Below are 18,998 nucleotides of genomic sequence, written 5' to 3' on the forward strand. Positions count from 1 at the left end.
GTATAGATAATGAGAGATTTGGGTCGGGTCCACCGCTATCTCACGTCTAAGAGATAAGCGTCAAGAATGAAATCCGCCAAATAGGATTGGACGGTGAGTCGGCCACAAAGTTGGTCGGTAACGTGACATTGCCTGCCCTAAGGTAGAGGCCCTTTGATACCTTTCTTGGCTATACCTCTAAGTGTCCACGAGTATCGTCTATAGACCATTCTGTAATAGCGGAATAGTCCGGGCGAATAGTCAGGACTATGGTCATCCATTTCTCGTTAGGATAAGGTCCAGTATGGCTACTTCATTATAGAATGGAACAAGATAGTTGGTAGTTCACAGTTCATGAATTAACTACTAGCTAGTTGAGTTTAGATACAGTAGAAGGGGAAAAAACAGACGATGGCCCTGCCAGCAAGATCCACAACGCCAGATATTAAAGCTCGTAACGCGTAGCACATTGGTTCCATTACCAGTCAATCGTCTTAGATTGTTTGGTCGGGCTAGGCCTATCACCCGCCTTCTTGCCTCTCGTTCCCTTGTACTTCTTATCACACTTCTGGAATGGATCGGGTGCCTCTCCTTTCTTCACCTTCCATCGCTTAGTCCCCAGCACGGAGTCCAGCTCTTCGACGGGAGGTAACTTCAGATAGATCCAACCATCGTCCCGTTCTTCAACCGGGAAAGTTGCGATATTCATAGCCTCATCGTTTGAGCAACGGCCAGCTTGCTCGCCATTGAGTTCGAAATTACGCTTGTGGTATGGACATGACACCCAGTATTTGCCGGCGTCATCATCGCCGATCAGACCATCGGACAGGACAAATGCACGCTTGTGGGGACACATCTGTTGCGTTGCGTAATACTTACCCTTGACTTTAAAGATTGCCAGCTGAGTGTCTCCCCGCTTGACATTGGCCGAGGAGATAGCAGGAGGTCCATCCGAGAAGTGATCAGCTTTGATAATTGGCTGCCATGAGAGAGCTGACCACTGGTGCCCCTTGAAGTCCTCCTTTGCGCCCTCGCTTGGCCAGTAGGTCGGTCGTTCCTGATCACGTTCTTTGACAAGTTCCACTGTGTCAACCGTCTCATCGGTGTTGGCAAACTGCTGGAAGTACTTGCGGCGCTTCGGATTGCGGATAGTCTCAGTCCACTCGCAGAAATAGCTGTCAACCAACTCCTGCATTTGCTGCTCCATCTCAGCGCATATTCCCAGTTTGTCATCAATGACGACCTCCCGAAGGTAATTGATTCCCCCAGGCAGATTTTCGATCCACCGAGCAGTTCGCTGCAGTTTATCTGCCGTTCGGATGTAGAAAATGAGATAGCGATCAATAATTGGAATGACCATATCTGGTGGTACATCTTTGGCGAGTAATTCCGAATGTCTAGGCTTCGCGCCCCCGTTCCCGCCTACGAAGATGTTGAACCCCTTTTCTGTAGATATCAAGCCAAAGCTAAAATCTGTTAGTTTCGAGATAGAGCAATTAGAAAGAAGCAAACATACTCTTTGTTTTGTGCCTCGGCGCATTCTCTCACGCAACCAGACACGGCACCCTTGAGCTTGTGGGGAGATCGAACACTTTTGTAGCGTTCTTCAAGTCTAATAGCCATCCCGACACTGTCTCCAATACCGAAGCGACACCAAGTAGTTCCGACGCAGCTCTAGAGATGCTAATTAGCTCTATGTAGAAGATATGAAAACAGATGGCATTCACATACCTTGATGGTCCGGAGTGATTTGGCATAAGCATGGCCACTTTCCATGCCAGCATTGACTAATTCTGTCCAGATATCAAGCAAGTCCTGTTTCTTGGCTCCAAACATGTCGATACGCTGGCCACCCGTGATCTTGCAGTAAAGGTTATATTTCTTGGCCACCAGGCCGATAGCAATCAGCTTGTCTGCAGTGATTTCACCACCGGGTACTCGAGGGACCACAGAGAAAGTTCCGTTGCGTTGGATGTTAGCGAGGAATCTGTCGTTAGTTTCTTGAAGCTCATGATATTCGTGGTCCATGATGTGCCCATTGAAGAGACTTGAAAGGATTGACGCTATAGCAGGCTTGCACAGCTCGCACCCAAGAGAATCGGGGCTTCTTCCAACTGCCTTCATAATGTCTTCGAATGTTTTCAGTTGCTTGATAGCGACGATATTGTAGAGGTCAGCGCGCGAATGTGGAATATGTACACATACTGTATAAAGTTTAGAACAAGACCTCAGCTCACAGACAAGGATACTTACAGTTGTTTGAAACTTCCTGGCCCATATCAAGCATGGTCTTATTGAAAATAGATTGCACCAACGGCATACAGCCACCACAGCCAGTGCCTGCCTTTGTGCATGACTTGACCTCTCCGATTGACTTGCATGTGCCACTCTTGACACTTTCGACGATGTCACCTTTGGTAACGTTGTGACATGAGCAAACCTGGGTATCGTCGGCTCTGTACAAACAATAGTCAGCAGGCCCGTTGCATCTAGACATTTGAGAGAAAACTCACAGGTCATCACCGTTCTCTTCCCCGCCAGTTTGGGCTCCCAGAATGAACTGGCTTGGAGGCACTTCGAGTTCTTTCTGGCTCTTTACTAATTGGTTCAGTTTGATATAGTCCTTTGTATCACCGATCATCATTCCTCCGAGTAGATATTTGCCGTCCATAGTGAATAGATATTTCTTATAGACACCACCAAAAGGATCTTTGTATGTAAGAGCCTTCACTGGTTGCTCCTTTTCCGCCGTGTCTTTGACCCGCGGAATAGTTGCGACCGATGGTCGACGGCCTGGCAGGAACTTGGGCCCATCGCGATCCGCAAAAAAGTCACCAAAACTAGCGACATCCACCCCCAAGAGCTTCAGCTTAGTGCTCAAATCTGGTCGCCTGAAGCTCTTTGGTTCCTTATCCGGATTGGTCAAATTGAACGCTAGGACATCTGCCATTTCAATGCCGGGTGCAATAATACCAAATGTCTGGTTTTCCCAGCTTGCACACTCTCCGATAGCGTAAATCTCGGGGATTGAAGTTTGTAGGCTATACGACCAGATTAGATGATAGAGTACTCGAAGCCGCGAAGACTCTTACCTTTCATTGATAACAAACCCACCCCGCGAAGCGCACTGAATACCAGCAGACGTCCCTAACTCGTCTCTAGGACGAACTCCGATCTATATATAATGTTAGTAGTTTGAATGCACATGAGATGCGGCTAGACATACAGCAAAACAGACGCAGCAGCAATCTATTTCTTCCCCATCCTCAAAGACGATACCAGTGACATTGTTGTTATCATCCGTCTTAATCTTCGCTACTCGCTTCTGGTGCATCACATCCAAGCCCAGTTCTCTGATTTTCCGCGTCACTAGGGTGCCGGCATCTCCGTCTAGTTGCCTTGCCAGAACCCACTTGTTGCGATCAATGAGCTTGACCTTGCCGAAATCTTCTAGATCCGTCATTGCTTTGGCAGCCTCGAGTCCTAGCAGACCACCTCCGACGGTAGTTGCCGTCTCGCCCTTGTGTTTCGAGGCAAATTCGATAAGGCGCTCGAGGTCTGATATTGTTCTGTAGACAAAAACGCCGGTGGCATCATGGCCCGGAGTGTGAGTGGGAAGTACCGCATCAGACCCGGTAGCGAGAACAAGAAGATCGTAGGCGATTATGTCACCTGTTGAGGTTTTTACCGTTTTGCGGTCAGAAAATATATCGGTCACTCTGGTGTTGAGATGGTAGTCGAACGATCGGTCTTTGAATGATCCGTACTAATACATTCATCCCTCGGTGTCAGAACGAATGCTGTACTGAGTCCACGGAGAAGCTGTGATATACTTACCCATTCTTTCGGGTTGAGGTAGAGGTCCTCGATATTGCGATGTTCGAAAAACGAGGAAAGGCCGACTCGGTTGTAAGCAACGTGAGGTTCTTCGCCAATAACGACGATATCGTATTTTCTCCTCTCAGAATCTTGCTTGACCAATTTCTCTCTTTACAGAGAAAGGGTGTCCTGTCAGTACCCGAACTGCATTGTTTACCATCGCCTCGTCCCCCGTCGGATGTGTAGCACCTACAGGAAGGAAATAGCCACCATTCCCAGTCCCACCACTACTATCCTTTGACGTCTGTTAGGGTCATCTAAGTGAGTTTCCGTGTCAAAGCCAAAGCTCTGAGAATGCGACACCCTGCTGAGAACGCCATTGTTGACTGCGCCCCCATTCCTGGGCGCTTCTAGGAGAGGCATTGTGTCCGGGGTGGATAGCACGTTGCAGGGAGGAAATCCAATCCCCAGTGCACGGTGTTGGCATGCGTTTTTATTTATCAAGAACTATGTACATGGCAAGCCCCTTCGGGTGCCAAGATCCAGGATCGGGTCTCTCATCTCCGGGGACACCATGAGATCATGGCGAGATGTTTGACGATCGAATCACCTCAATATCGATGGTCATCAAGCGGTTTCGCAGCAGATGCTACGACATACCCAATAGGAACCTCCATATTCGGATGATGGTCGGGTTATCGGCAATCGTGACAGGGGTTGATAAGGACGATAGCATCCGACCATGAGATTGGGCCAGGGATTCCTCCGCGGAGATGGAGGGTCCATTTAAGGGAAATCCGCTGATACTGCAAAAGGTTAGGCGGGATCGACGGAAGGCCTCCTTATCGATCGCTCCCGGCTTATCGGACGCATGTCAATGGTGGTCGGACGAAAAGCTTAACGGACTCAAAATTCAATTAATTGCATCTGTTATTATTCTGACTACAAGGTTGCAGAACAGCATATCAATAAAACCCGCATAGTACAGATAGTCAGATCCTAGGCCGACCTAGTATTAGTATTACATCACGAGCTCTTCTCGGTATGGTGTGGTCCCCCCTTGTCCTCCTAAGCATAGACCAAAAGTGAAAGCCGTCACATTCGATGCATGATGCAGACGATTTAGCACTAGCAGTGGTGTCGAGCTGGTATGTGAACCCCCCTTGTTGCCTCAGGTTTCACCACAGGCCATAAACATTGTACGTAAGACAAATCCCAACTGGGGATGCCGATATATCCGGAGCTCTTCAAGCAGCATAGCAATGGCGTTTTAAATCACTCAGTTGATTTGCGTTGGTTCTTGAACGGCGGGATTATTGTTCTTCTCATGTGATAAGTCTTAGGGATGTAAACGGTCCTTCGGGGAACCACTACAAGTATACTCCGTACAAAGACGTCAACCTAAAAATTCGACTAAACCCCAGATCGAGTGATATTTACCTGGATCTAAAGAATCTCGTACTGCCAATGGGAACGGAGCAAGATCCTTCTAACCGACCTACCGAGATTTCCGTTCAAGAGTAGCTCCGCCTCTGACAGCTGTGAGCCCGATCTCGCCCATTCTCCACGCGAACCAGGCCCATTCGAACGATAAGCAACAACACTTCTAATTGGGGGTTGCACATGGCTTCACAGCATTGACTCCATGACTCCATCTCTCCATGTCTCTTCCAAGAACCAATGATTATGGCGAAAAATAAATCCTGCAAGATCGAGCGAGCAAATGGCCGGACCCATGAGTGGGTCAACGCGATTTATTTGCCTCAAGATTTGGTTGTGTGGTGGGACGCCCTACTTGCCCTGATTTCGAGCGTCCCACATCCAGAATGAGCCAGGTTTTGGGACTCCGCGGAACTCGCTGGTGGGTAGGGGCTTTGCTCATTGCGAGCTTTCTCCGAGGCGTTATGCGGCATCAAGGAGTTCCTGTCGTGCCTAATATGAATATCCACTATATGCACGTGAATAACGCATCCTGTTGCCATCATACGATAGGTAAGAGTCTTTTACTGCAGTGGATTCCCCCCTCGGTTGGAGTCAAGGCAACGTCAGATTATTTGATGTATTTAAACTCAGCTTCCTTGTTCATGTTTTATCCCTCGTAGCCTTACTTTCATTGGCCTTCCCCTGCCGGTATCATGGCCGCCATCACGGAGGTTCGGGCGGATGCGTTCGTCCCAACTGACCTCGTCCTTAAGACAGGTCAGATCAAAATCAAAAGCGAAGAGATCTTGACGAAAGACCTGTCCGATATCCCTCTACCACCACCATCACAACGGCCGACAGAGGTGCTGAGCGTAGATAAAGGAACCCCAGATAGCCATGTTCCGCGTGATCCTCGCCTCATCAGATTAACGGGTGTTCATCCGTTTAACGTTGAGCCACCTCTCACAGATCTGTATAAAGAAGGTATGAGTTCTAGCTGTTTCGCCTCCTATCCTCACTAGGTTGCTTGCGCTGGCTGTCACGCTGGTCCCTTGAGCTGTTGGATTCTCACACGCCGAAGGTTTCTTAACATCGCCTGAGCTCTTCTATGTCCGGAATCATGGCCCCGTCCCATATGTCAAGGATGAAGACATCCCTCATTGGGAAATTAGTGTCGAAGGGTTAGTAGATTGCTAACTTCTCTGCGCAACACCCGCTGACCATAGTATAGACTGGTAGAGAAACCTTTGGTTTTAAGCTTCCGACAAGTGCTGCAGCAGTATGATCAAATAACAGCACCAATTACCCTCGTATGTGCAGGCAATCGACGCAAAGAACAAAATATTGTGCGCAAAACAAAAGGTTTTTCCTGGGGACCGGCGGGATTATCGACTGCCCTCTTTACTGGCCCATTGTTGGCGGATATCATCCGCAGTGCGAAACCCCTGCGTAAGGCGAAGTACGTCTGTATGGAAGGGGCGGATAAGCTGGTATGCTGCACCTCTATTGTATGATGATGATTGCTAAGTTCGCTGCAGCCCAATGGTCACTACGGCACATCCATTAAGTTGAACTGGGCCATGGACCCCAACAGGGGGATCATGCTTGCCCATAAAATGAACGGGGAGTCTCTTCTTCCAGACCATGGTCGTCCGCTGAGGGCCGTCGTGCCCGGTCAAATAGGAGGCCGAAGTGTCAAGTGGCTGAAGAGGTTGATCTTGACTGATGTACCAAGCGACAACTGGTACCATATCAATGACAATCGGGTCTTGCCGTACGTCTAAGGCGCCGTATAATCTCCCAGTCCATGATGTGTCTAACTGTCTGCCTAGAACAATGGTCTCACCTGAGATGGCATCAAATAACCGAAATTGGTGGCACGATGAGCGGTATGCGATTTATGACCTAAACACTAACTCCGCCGTTGCATATCCTCAAAATAACGAGGTTTTGAATCTCCTGTCGGCAGGGCTGTCATATAATGTCAGGGGATATGCGTACGCCGGTGGGGGTCGCAGGGTTACCAGGGTGGAAATATCCCTAGACAAAGGCAAATGTACGCAACCTCGTGGTCTCAATGAATGAGAATTCTTATCAAAGCTAACAAAATTTCAGCTTGGAGATTAGCGGATATCGAATATGCGGAAGACAAGTATCGTGATTTTGAAGGCGAGCTGTTCGGAGGCAAAGTAGATATGTACTGGCGCGAGACTTGTTTCTGCTGGTGCTTTTGGTCTCTCAACATCGCCATCTCAGAGCTTGAGAGCAGTGATGCTATCCTGGTAAGAGCCATGGACGAAGCAATGGGCGTGCAGCCTCGCGATATGTATTGGTCCGTTCTCGGGATGATGAACAATCCTTGGTTCCGGGTCACAATTACGAAGGAAAACGGGAACTTGAAGTTTGACCATCCTACCCACCCTAGTATGCCTACAGGATGGATGGAACGCGTCAAGAAGGCTGGGGGTGACCTGACGAATGGGAACTGGGGAGAAAGACACGAAGGAGAGGAGCCGATGGAGCCCGAACCCGTACAAGAAATTAATATGAAGAGAGACGGGCTAAACCGAACGATCGGTTTTGAAGAATTCAAGGAGAATTCCAGCGATGAGAAGCCATGGTTCATCGTGAATGGAGAAGTGTATGATGGTCAAGCATTCCTTGAAGGCCACCCTGGTGGAGCGCAGAGTATTATCTCCTCTGCTGGTCTGGATGTCTCTGAGGAATTCCTTGCTATTCGTGAGTCCCAAGTATATCACACTGCAAACATACCATTCACTGACAATCATTCACAGATAGCGAGACGGCAAAGGCGATGATGCCTGAGTACCATATTGGAACGATGGATCCGGAAGGTTTGAAAGCGCTCAAAGTTGATACACCATCCTCGTCTGATGAAGTTCGCCCTGTGTTCCTCCAATCACGATCCTGGACAAAGGCAACGCTGAAAGAAAGGAAAGACATATCATGGGATACACGGATATTCAGTTTCCAATTAGAACACGAAAATCAGACATTGGGTTTACCAATCGGTCAGCATCTTATGATCAAAGTTCTCGACACATCGTCCAACAACGAAGCCATCATCCGCTCATACACTCCAATCTCTGAAACCAGCCAAAAAGGGACCGTGGACTTGCTGGTCAAAGTATACTTCGCAACAACCACCTCGGCAGGCGGCAAGATGACGATGGCCCTGGATAGACTGCCATTGGGCTCCGTGATCGAGTGCAAGGGTCCGACAGGCAGATTCGAATATCTTGGAAATGGACGAGTTCTCATCAGCGGTAAGGAACGCCATGTTCGGTCATTCAAGATGATTTGTGGAGGAACCGGTATCACACCAATCTTCCAGGTCTTGCGTGCTGTGGTTCAAGACCGACAAGATCCCACCTCTTGTATCGTTCTCAATGGAAACAGACAGGAGGAAGACATCCTTTGCCGGGCTGAGCTCGACGGCTTTACAGCATCCGACAGCAGAAGGTGTAAAATAATCCACACCCTATCCAAAGCGCCTGACTCGTGGACCGGCCGTCGAGGACGCATATCCGAAGAGCTCCTAAAGGAACATGCGGCTCCAGAAGATGAAAGTATGGTACTGATTTGTGGTCCGCCAGCCATGGAAGAATCTGCTCGGAGGATACTATTGGCAGAAGGATGGAAAGAGTCGGACCTTCACTTTTTCTGATTTTGTATTATCCAAGGAATGGCGTGATGAGTATCGAAGACATGAGTCATAACGGCGTTGCGAATATATACAGGGTTATATTTGGGAGAAGCAAACACAAAAAGTGGCGTTAATAGGTATCAATGTTCTTAAGGGATTATCACGGTAGAGGGACGAAAATGCAAGGAGACGGAAACATTGTTTAGCATAATATTTTAGTAAAACCTGGTGCGATAGAGCTTGTATTCGATTCTCAGTAATATTTTCTCATATCCAAGCGCGCCAGGAGGTGGTCAAATACACTTGTAGACGCCTCTCTGGATGCAAAGGTTGTGCCGGACCTGCCGAAAGGTTTCGAAGATGCCTTCACGCCATCTAAACTGCGTAGATAACTCACGAAAAGGGATGTTTGTTTCCGGAACGTAGCGTACAACTGATAGACAATAGCCTCACTTTCGTGGCGCACGCCGCTTGTTCCATCCATCCTCGACAATGGAGCAAACGTTAAAATCGTACCGAAAATACTTTCCAGCAACTTCGCTGCATCAGCATGTCTTTTGCTGAGGAAAAGCGCAAACAGCATTTGGTCGAGAACATCCTCATGATAGTCTCTAAGTCGAGGAACAGAATCAGCTGCTTCTATCGTGCCATCAATATCACTGCGGTCGAGGCAGCGTTCAATCTTAGCCAAGCTATCTTGGAACCGCTGCCAAGTCGAACCAATGCCGACATGAAAGCAATAATCACTCAATACAAGCACGAAATGTTGGCAATCAATGCGGAACTTCTGATACACGTTTCTAGGATCCCCAGATAGGGAGTCTCTCCCCGTAGAATCACGAATGAGACCTTTGACGACCGAAACCATTCGGAGAAGTCGAAGCAGATGCTTGAAAAGATGGTCATATTTGCTAAGCGATCGCGACGTAATGATAGCTTCCAGGACATCTGATGGTTTGTATTGGAGGCGTAGGAAATCCAAAGCCTCAATTGCATTGGGATCCTTGCATTTGGTAACCTCTTCATCCGTCAACTCTCGAATTGAGAAACTGAGGCCGCCAGGAAGTTCTCTCTCCTTGCGGGACTCATTACCCGTTGAGCTGTCTGAGCGATCATCAAAGCCGTGACACTCATTAAGGAGCCCAATGAGCACCAATCGCAACTCCGAGCTTGCAGGAGGCCAAGTGTCACGGCTCCCTAACCGCAAACCAGTGTGGACACTGCTACGGACAACACCAGATTTTCGCTCGCCGCTCTGCATCTCTGGATCAAAGAGAGCGTGCGACAGGCGCGACGTGAAAAAGCCATCCCCAAGAAGCTGGAACCGCCATTGCAGAGCTAGGTGATACCGGACCTTGTGCTCCTTGAACAGCAGGTGAAGACAAGAATAGTCAATTAACAACGCCTGGGACGAAAGAAGTGGTGCAAGAGAGAGATATAGGGCGGAAGCTAACTCTGGGCCAAAATTACACTTATGATTCTCAGGCCCTCCAAGGCCCTTGTCGTTCCCTCCGTCAATTAATCGGGAGAGCTCGTCTTTCTCCATAGAGGATTGGTTTGCGAGCAATCCAGTCGTGTTTTGCGCGTCATCAATGTCAAATAGGTCAAAGGTATCTTTGAGTGTATCACTAGCCTCACCACGGGCAAAAGGTTGGGAATCAATTTGCAAGTCTCTCTTGACAGAAGGATCTCCACGATTATACTTGAGAATTTCGCACCGCAGTTTGTTCTCGTAGGTCTTTGCTTTTTGCTGTATCCTTTCAATGTCAGTCCATGTGCTAGCACAGCTGAGCCTGGGGACGTCGCCGTTGCAAATTCCGTCACTCGCGATTGGATGATGTGGATGGAATCTTTTAAGCAGGCGCAGGCTTCGCCCGCTTTCGAATATTAACTCTGCTTGGTCTGCAGGAATGAACGATGGCATCTCAGTGGGATTATATCTGTAGTCAAGCCTTGTTGATTGAGAAGATATCGTCTTCGGATTTTCTTCTGAGCGCTCCAAAGCCACAAAGCTTCTGCCATTTGCCGCCAGCTCTTTCAACGTCGACGCCTCCAAGCGGAGGCCAATCCAAGTCTCCACATGCTCAAGAAACGGATACACTGTCCGGATAACAATCTCGCGGAAGAGATCCTCCATATGGCCGAAGCTTTGGGAAAAATGGGCGGCCTTTTCAAGCACGATGGAGAATATCTGAGCATCCGAGACAACACCTTCAACAGCTTCCACCAGGTCTGCCAAGACACCAGCTAATTCAGCGCATCGTTGAAACAGGGCTCTAATCTGGATGAGGGACGCTATATTGTCAGCGGAGCTGAGAAGTCTCTTTTCAACGATGTAAATGACGACGGCTACGGCGCTCGAGAGTGTAGAAAGAGCCGAGAGTTTAGTTGACTTGGATGGAGCTTTGCCAACGAAGTTTCGCACCCGCTGCATATCTGTACCGCATCGTATCATCTCATCAATCAAGCCATTAAGTGCAGCGACACTAACACCCGAGAGGCGGAGGCCATCAAATACACGCTCGAACACTTGGCGTTCTCTATCGTATCGAAAAAACAATGAGCTCCAACCAAGACCAAGGCGGAAAAGGGACCGGAAAAAGACATCATTTCGAGCCACGCGGGCTGGTTTCCCGAGCCCGTTCACTGCAGCCTGATTTGCCAATGCTGCATCGAATCCTCTAGAGCCCGATTCACTAAAATATGCGGAAGCGGGTTCATGATACAATCGGTTTTGACAACTCTCCCACGTCTTCAATAATCCTTTGCCGTCAATTTTGACATCCAAACTATCCAATGCCCAGATATCCTCTGACTCATCTCCTGTTTCGGAGCGTGCAATGCTCGGTTCGACATGAGTTTCGCTTGACGCATCGGTTGTTGATTCCGGTAACAAGTCTGGATCGAATACATCGGTTTGGAAAAGATTCAACTGGCGTAAACTAAAACAATCTTCATTGAGCGATTCTAGAGGACTCCTGAAGAAGCCCCCAGTCAGATCTGGTAAAAGCGAAGAGTTAGTATTCGAGAATGGACGGATAAGCCTCCAGACAATGATGCGCACCTGGCAACTCTTCGTTCCATGGGAGTGGTTCTAGTGGTTGCAGCGATTGCAGAGTGAACTTCGATAGCCTCCACAGACCCTCACTCGAGAATGGGTCCGTATCACAATCTTCCTGCTCCATCTTATGACACGGACTGCTCCAAAGGCTGACGCCATAGAAGCAAACCCTTATCAGCTGACGACGCGTTGGCGGCGCGAAATCACACCTGACTAGCCTTAAAATGTGCTAGCGTCCCCCCCGGGTCACGCTTGGACCACCGCTTGTTTGGGAAACCGAAGCCGAATGAAATTGTCGCGACACGACCTACACCAGCTCCCCACGTGTGTCGCGATCCAGTACAGAGGATCCTGAACGCCATTGAATATTACAGAATAGAGGACTGTTGTGCAAAACTGTCAATATGCCTCCCAGGAAGAAGCCTAAGCTTACCGCTCAATCCGAAGCCGCGCAACCTTCCGCGAACACCCCCGCCAGTGATAGCGCAGCTCTGCCTAACACAGATTACGACCCAGTGACAGACCCGTGGACGGATGAGCAGGAGACTGCGCTACTAAAGGGGATAATCAAATGGAAGCCGGTTGGTTCGTAACCATGTCCTGTGTTGCTTTAACAAGCTGACTTCTACTAATCGATATGTCCTGTCAAAGGAATGCACAAGCACTTCCGCATGATCGCTATTTCCGAGTTCATGAAAAGCCAAGGCTACGCACCTGCCCACGCAGAGCATACACGGATACCTGGGATCTGGAAAAAACTCGGGACATTATATAACCTCTCCGCACTCGATGAGCGGGTAGGTAACGACGGCTGCCTATGTTAGATATGGATTGCTAATATTTGCACCGTGCCATGTAGGAGGACTCCTTGATAACAGATACATCCGATGATATCGATAGCTCCAAGGAGCTTTACTGTCCATTTGAGCTTCCGGAAGATGAATACGGCGAGTTGATGTTCGAGAGGAGATTAGCAATGGAAGGTTCCGCTTCGCCAGTCCATAGTGCCCAAGCCGAATCCAGGCGAGGTAGCACGGTAGCCGACACAGATGGTGCGTCTTACTGGTTCTTTGTTTCTTTTCGAGGTCTGTCTAGATTCTAACTACTAGTCGTATTTAGAACCCCGATCCTCTCCGGCGCCGTCAAGAGGTAGGAAGTCAGGTCGTGGAAGCCGTCAATCAGCACGAGGTGCTCGATCTTCGCGGCTACAGGTAGAAATCGAGGCTCCGAGGAGGAGCTCAGGCACAGGGGAAGAGGAAGGTGACTCTGAGGATGCTGGTGCGAATGAAGAAGGGGACGAGGAAGGCTCGGACGGGCCGAAGGACGACAGCGAAGGTGACGAGGAAGCCGAAGAGGATACAGGAGGCTCACCAACCGGACGAAGTACACGAGCCCAGACAACTCGAACAAAACAAAAGGAGAAGAGAAGTAGTGGCACAGGTACCAGACGAGGCGGTCGACGACGGTAGTTTTAATGTGTACTTTTACTTTATGATGGTTTAAAACTTTGATACCTCTGGAGGACTCAGGCAGGCGTTTCTTTTACATTCACATATAGCAGATTTATCATCGCTTTTAGTCTACTTCAATCTTGGCGATCAGTCAACAGAATGCGATGCTCTCGATGAACATGTTAAGTCGCCAAGCGATTGCGCTAATTGAAGGGGGCAACAATACGACGAAAACTAATGAGGCATATTCCAAGAAAAATGGCATCTAAATAAATACATTGTACGTATAAATAGGTCACTACATTTGTTCTAGTCATTCACAGGCTAAAAGGAGACAATCAAGGGAAATAGTACATGGTGCGAACCGAATCCCTTACAGACGCTTCATGATGGCCTCGGCGTACTCGTGGGTCTTGGCCTTGCCGCCCAAGTCACCGGTGAGAGTCTATATAACGTCAGTAATTGTGGCATACTAGCGAATAGGGGTCAGTATTCAAATCAGCTTACCTTTCCTTCAGCAAGGGTATCGAAAGTGGCCTTCTGGATACGAGCAGCATGCTCGCCAAGACCCATGTGTTGAAGCATCATGATACTGCTCAGAAGCAGAGCAGTGGGGTTAGCAAGACCCTTGCCGGCAATGTCGGGGGCAGAGCCGTGAACAGCCTCGAAAATGGAGCACTCGTTACCGATGTTACCGGAGGGAGTGAGACCGAGACCACCGATCAGACCGGCGCACATGTCAGACAGAATGTCACCGTACAGGTTAGGCATGACAAGAACCTTGTCGTTGTAAGGGGTGGGGTCAGTGACGATCTTGAGGCAAGAGTTGTCCAGCAGCTCTGCGTCGAATTCAATATCAGGGAACTCCTTGGCAATATCACGGGCGAGGTTCAAGAAGAGACCATCGGACATCTTCATGATGGTAGCCTTGTGCACGACGCGGACCTTCTTCTTGTTGATGGAACGAGCGTATTGGAAAGCAAAGCGCAGGACTCTCTCAGAGGCCTCCTTGGTGATGAGCTTGATGCTCTGAACAACGCCATCGACGACGACGTGCTCAATGCCAGAGTATTCACCCTCGGTGTTCTCACGGATCAGGACGGTATCGACGTTATCGTAAGGAGTCTCATAGCCAGCAACGGAACGGCAAGGACGCACGTTGGCGAAAAGGTTGAAGGTACGGCGGAGAGTGAGGTTCAGAGAAACGTGTCCCTTTCCAACGGGGGTCTAAAAATATTTCATGCTCAGCAAAAAGATTTCCATGACACATGAAAGCGTTGACATACAGCAAGGGGCCCCTTGAGGGCGACGTAATTCCTCTTCACGCTCTCAATGGCTTCATCGGGGATAGCGGTCTTTCCATCCTTCAAGATAGGAGTAACATCAACTGGCTCCCACTTGACGGGGGCCTGCAAGTAAGGTTAGCAGCACGTCTTCAAAGCCACAAGCGGCCGGGAGGGAAGAAATATTACGTTTGCGGCAGCGAAGATGTCCTTGACGGACTGCGAGATCTCAGGACCAATGCCATCACCCTCAATCAGAGTGACCGTGTACTTTCCCTATAAAGATAATATTTCCATCAGAAAGCTTGTTTTCGAGGTGTTGAATTTAGTTTTGGATTGTGTATAGATCGATTGTCCAAAGATCTCTGGCGGGAGACGCCGGACCAAGGGAAGAAAAGATCCGTGAGAAAAAAAATTTCGGAGACTTCGGGCGCAACATACATCGGTGTCCTTCTGGCCCTTGAACTTAGCGACACGCTCGTCGGCGGCAGCGGCATAACCACGGAGCTAGGTAAACTAAGTTAGCTACGCAAGAATTGATGGTTGAGCCGGAGTTGGAAATGGGCTTGGTATATACCTGCGAAAAGGGCGAGGCAATGCTTGGGGAGACACGAGTGCTCCGCAAGCACTGGCGGGCAGGGAGAGCGAAGTTCCTAGCGGCAAACATTGTGACAGGTCCCCGGGATCAGCGACAAACAACACAGGGTTGGAGAGGAGAGTATATGGAGGATGGGAAGGAGAGAAAGAAGAAAGGCGGCGGGCTGCTTGTGCGGGAAGTGAGAGAAGGTTCCTCAGGCCAATCTTGACCTCTCTCGGCACCGCCGCTGCCGACCGACCGGCATGGCATCGATTCCGTGTTTGGCCAGAATCCACTTGGTGTCCTTTCCTAGATCAGATAACAACTGACGGGCCACGGGTCACCACACCTCGTTCATTGTCATTATTATTTTCATGGCAATTTTTCCAATACCTCCCCTAAACCTAACTTATAGCCTGGCGCCCTAAATTTCCCCACCGGTGCAGCTACGTGCTTCCCTGCATGTGGCCTCCTGGAACGTTCTACCCCGGCGGTTGATCGGTCACCTGCCCCCTCCTAGGCTAAGCGCGCGGACACCTTGCAACAATGGCCGACGCAGACATCGCAAACTACTATAATCTCCCTTCAGCTTTTCCTGAGGAGTGGCCTGCAGAGCTAGATGAAAGCGATCATTCGGAGGATGAGGCACTCGCCCGCACTGCTTCGCGGCGATCCCGGTACTTTGCTCTCGAGCGCAGTAACAGCCGCCAGCAAGGCGTCAACCTAGAGTCATTCAAAGGAAGCAATGGTCGGGAAAACCTCGTCCAAATGGACGAGCCGGATCCGCTCGGGACAGGCGAGAGCGTCCTCAAGATCTTGAAAAAGGGGGGAGTGTCTGTAGAAGAAGAGAGTCGCTTGCGGAATAGATTCTTGCTCTCGTCTACTTCATTTTCTCCGGCTTTGTTTCTTTCGCAGGCTCATTCCGATGCGTCGATTAAGTCACTACTTAGTGGACTGGAATTTCTTTCACGATCGATCGACCAGAAGTCAGCTTCGTTGAAAGTACTTGTCGAGGCGAACTTTGAGCGATTCGTCCGTGCCAAAGCAACAATTGATAGTGTATATACAGAGATGAGGAATCAAGGGAAGGTAGAACACCTATCGGCCTCGCACGCTCGCCGCAGGTCAGGACATTTTCGGAACCTCTCATCTGGCAGACAGAGCATATCTCCCGCGACAATTACCGACTCGGGCCCCGGGAAGAATGCTCTGACCAAGGAAAGTGAATACGGCATGAAGGGCATCCGCGGTCCACTTTTAGAAGCCTCTGTTAAAGCTGAAGAAGTCTGGGGGCCTGCATTAGGGGGCCGTGAAAGAGAACAAGTTCTAAAATCGGTCGTCGAAACTATGGAGAAACACCGGGATGTCTATGAAATAGGTGGGCTCCTTTCGAAGTCCATCAAGCAGAGAGATTATGATTCTGTTTTCGAACAGTACACCAGAGCAAGGACGCTCGCGAAGGAGGCCAGGAATATTGTCGATACCGCGACGAGCAAAGGCCGGCCGTTGACAGACGAGGAGACTCACATGATTTTGGCGATGGGGAGGATGTGGATGGATGTTGACCAGCAAATACAGGCATTCAAGCATGATCTTTGGAGGCGCTTGAGTGAGTCACCTATCGCCTCGACAACGGTGACCGCTTCAGGGCCAGTTGAGGAACATATGGAGCTAATAGGCGCTCTGCTGGAATTGGGAGTCGAAGACAACCCCATCTGGGTCTGGCTTCTTGGTCGCTATGAATACTTGAAAACGAAAATTACAACTTTTTGCGAACGCGGCAAAACGGAACTAGAGATACTCAGGCGCAGACTCGCTTCTGGCGAGAAGCCGTCTCCTCAAACGCTGGCATCCTATCTCCGACTCGCTCCTCGTGATGGTGCAGCAAGTACTCCAGCGACGCTTGACACTGACCAGGTCATCGAACTCTGGGAGTGTGTGCATACTTACTTAAATAGACTGCTATCGTCACAAGGTGGCCTTCTGGGCGAAGTCTTCGATTTCTGGGAAGCGGCACAATCCTTTATCGAGGGTAGCAAACAAAAGCTTCTCCCAACCGGATTCGAAGGTGAGAGTCGTAAGCATCACCAGCTCTCCACTAATGACTCCAGTGAGCTGCAGAAGGGCGTTGTCGAGTTAATTAATCTAATTCGCGAAAGCATTCTGTCGCTGTTCGCCGACGCTCCAGTTGAGGATGTTACTATCCTCACCTCTCCAATACCACCACCAAGCCCCAATAGCCCAATGAGCGGAGGAATTACTCCCACCGAGTCCCGTTTCAAGCTAGATCCTAAGAACATGCCATTTCCCACCCCAAAGCGTGGCGAAGCTTGGGAGGACTATGCATTTTGGCCTCCCTTTTCCAACTCCCTTAGCGGCATTCACTACCTCGGCCAATTTCTCGTCCTCATTGGCAGAGCAGCCAGTGAAATGGCTGCATTAGCACCTGTACGGAGTACAGATAACGCTTATGATCTCCTCAAGTCACTTGTGAGCGTCACTCGTGAACGTTCTGTTCGCGCAGCATGCTACGCTTGGGGCAAAGACGCAGAAGTTTGCAAGATGTTGGAGGACTGGACGAGGGATTCAGAGAAAAAGGACTTGACTAAGATGCCCGGTTTGTTTGTGGCTTTTGAGAATGCAATTCTTAGTGGAATGCAGAAGATCCTCTACATTTCGGAGGCCATGGTAAAATCAGGTGACGTAGATGTTGTCACACAGCCTCCTGCGAAACTTTTACAGATGGTGCGCACGCAGTTTGTGTCCAGTATTTACAAGGCCCTCAGCGGCTTGGTCGAGAATGCGGAACATCCCACAATTCTTCAAGAGGATAGTGAATGGGTGCTAGCGGAGCCTGCGGCACGTAGCCTTTCTGATACGTCCACAGCGATTTTCATCGCGGATGCGGTCGATGCTCGAAATAGGGTAGGTCTCTCATGGATTTCGAATGCTTCCATATCAACTAATCCTGGTTATAGAATGTTCGCATACTCCTCACTTTGTCGAATATCAAAGCATTCCAAGCCGATCTCGTCCCGCAGCTAGTGGCGAACTTTGAAACTTCATTTTCCGTCAAGTTGACTGAGGAAGCCAATACTATTCGCGACGTACTCAGTCAGATTGACGACCGCCTGTTCCAGTCGTACACTAAACCCACAATCAACAAATTGAACACAACGATTATTGATGGCATTACTGCCCCCGATTGGGAGCCGACCGTCCCTCGCCCCGAACAAGTCCGGCCGTATGTTTACAACGCCATGCTGACTCTTGTGCTTGTCCATACGGAGATCTCGACTACCATTCCTTCCAGTTCATCGGCGGCATCTAATCGGTCGTCTCCAGGAGGCCAGCCACCTCTGCTAACCATCGTTCTCACGCACTTGTTGACAAAGATCTCTTCATCTCTCCTAACGGCCTTCAGCTCCCGGTCGTCGTATACCTTGGCGGCCTTGATGCAAGCCACTCTCGATACCGAGTTTATTGCACAGACCATGTCGCAATTTTCGACAGATGAAGCCTCTGCTGTGCAGAGCCAGATCTACGTAGAACTCGACCGCCGAACCTCACACGAGGCCCGGGCTCGTCTTCAGTCAGAGCTTGGTGAAATGCGGGGAACACTGAAACGATTGAGGGAGAGAACTAAAGGAGAGTTTGCCTGCTTTAGGAAGCAAAGAAGTCGGACGGAGCCCAAGACCCCAGCATAGTAGTTAATGGTAGATAATTGAATTTTGGCAAT

At 49.5% G+C, this 18,998-nt stretch overlaps 6 protein-coding genes across 6 annotated transcripts; 3 read left to right on the forward strand and 3 right to left on the reverse strand.

Annotated features, from left to right (window-relative positions):
• Positions 1-457: 457 nt before the first annotated feature.
• Positions 458-4,221, reverse strand: niiA (nitrite reductase niiA; the record flags this gene model as incomplete). Its single annotated transcript, XM_015546852.1, has 9 exons — positions 458-1,445; positions 1,496-1,653; positions 1,711-2,183; positions 2,233-2,435; positions 2,493-3,020; positions 3,072-3,154; positions 3,206-3,745; positions 3,817-3,967; positions 4,052-4,221. The coding sequence occupies 9 exons, from the start codon at positions 4,219-4,221 to the stop codon at positions 458-460; spliced, it is 3,294 nt and encodes a 1,097-aa protein (XP_015410994.1).
• Positions 4,222-5,729: 1,508 nt separating this feature from the next.
• niaD (nitrate reductase NiaD) lies at positions 5,730-8,908 on the forward strand (the record flags this gene model as incomplete). The annotated part of the gene is made up of 7 exons (XM_015546853.1): positions 5,730-6,204; positions 6,302-6,401; positions 6,452-6,710; positions 6,759-6,994; positions 7,053-7,276; positions 7,336-7,959; positions 8,016-8,908. The coding sequence occupies exons 1-7, from the start codon at positions 5,934-5,936 to the stop codon at positions 8,906-8,908; spliced, it is 2,607 nt and encodes an 868-aa protein (XP_015410991.1). The 5' UTR covers positions 5,730-5,933.
• A 232-nt stretch (positions 8,909-9,140) lies between these two features.
• On the reverse strand, positions 9,141-12,072 carry ANOM_001597 (tubulin gamma complex associated family protein; the record flags this gene model as incomplete). The annotated part of the gene is made up of 2 exons (XM_015546854.1): positions 9,141-11,887; positions 11,952-12,072. The coding sequence occupies 2 exons, from the start codon at positions 12,070-12,072 to the stop codon at positions 9,141-9,143; spliced, it is 2,868 nt and encodes a 955-aa protein (XP_015410992.1).
• A 280-nt stretch (positions 12,073-12,352) lies between these two features.
• On the forward strand, positions 12,353-13,541 carry ANOM_001598 (uncharacterized protein; the record flags this gene model as incomplete). Its single annotated transcript, XM_015546855.1, has 4 exons — positions 12,353-12,533; positions 12,600-12,745; positions 12,808-13,000; positions 13,068-13,541. The coding sequence occupies 4 exons, from the start codon at positions 12,353-12,355 to the stop codon at positions 13,415-13,417; spliced, it is 870 nt and encodes a 289-aa protein (XP_015410986.1). The 3' UTR covers positions 13,418-13,541.
• A 117-nt stretch (positions 13,542-13,658) lies between these two features.
• Positions 13,659-15,420, reverse strand: ANOM_001599 (isocitrate dehydrogenase (NAD(+)) IDH2). The gene is made up of 6 exons (XM_015546856.1): positions 15,260-15,420; positions 15,124-15,189; positions 14,872-14,958; positions 14,686-14,808; positions 13,907-14,626; positions 13,659-13,844 (listed from the first exon to the last, which is right to left on the reverse strand). Exons 1-6 carry the CDS (start codon positions 15,347-15,349, stop codon positions 13,773-13,775), a joined length of 1,158 nt encoding a protein of 385 aa, XP_015410987.1. The 5' UTR covers positions 15,350-15,420; the 3' UTR covers positions 13,659-13,772.
• A 385-nt stretch (positions 15,421-15,805) lies between these two features.
• ANOM_001600 (exocyst subunit SEC5) lies at positions 15,806-18,966 on the forward strand (the record flags this gene model as incomplete). The annotated part of the gene is made up of 2 exons (XM_015546857.1): positions 15,806-18,184; positions 18,238-18,966. The coding sequence occupies 2 exons, from the start codon at positions 15,806-15,808 to the stop codon at positions 18,964-18,966; spliced, it is 3,108 nt and encodes a 1,035-aa protein (XP_015410962.1).
• Positions 18,967-18,998: the final 32 nt, after the last annotated feature.

Source organism: Aspergillus nomiae (genome assembly GCF_001204775.2).
Source record: "Aspergillus nomiae NRRL 13137 chromosome Unknown contig00020, whole genome shotgun sequence".
Lineage (NCBI taxonomy): Eukaryota > Fungi > Ascomycota > Eurotiomycetes > Eurotiales > Aspergillaceae > Aspergillus > Aspergillus nomiae.

What these genes read in the sequence shown, in the direction of transcription:
- ANOM_001599 (XM_015546856.1), bottom strand. Translation starts at nt 15,349, where the DNA reads ATGTTTGCCGCTAGGAACTTCGCTCTCCCTGCCCGCCAGTGCTTGCGG. An exon ending in ACATCTTCGCTGCCGCAAAC is followed by an intron (nt 14,809 to 14,871) that starts GTAATATTTCTT and finishes CCTTACTTGCAG; the next exon opens with GCCCCCGTCAAGTGGGAGCC. An exon ending in ATACCCTTGCTGAAGGAAAG is followed by an intron (nt 13,845 to 13,906) that starts GTAAGCTGATTT and finishes GACGTTATATAG; the next exon opens with ACTCTCACCGGTGACTTGGG.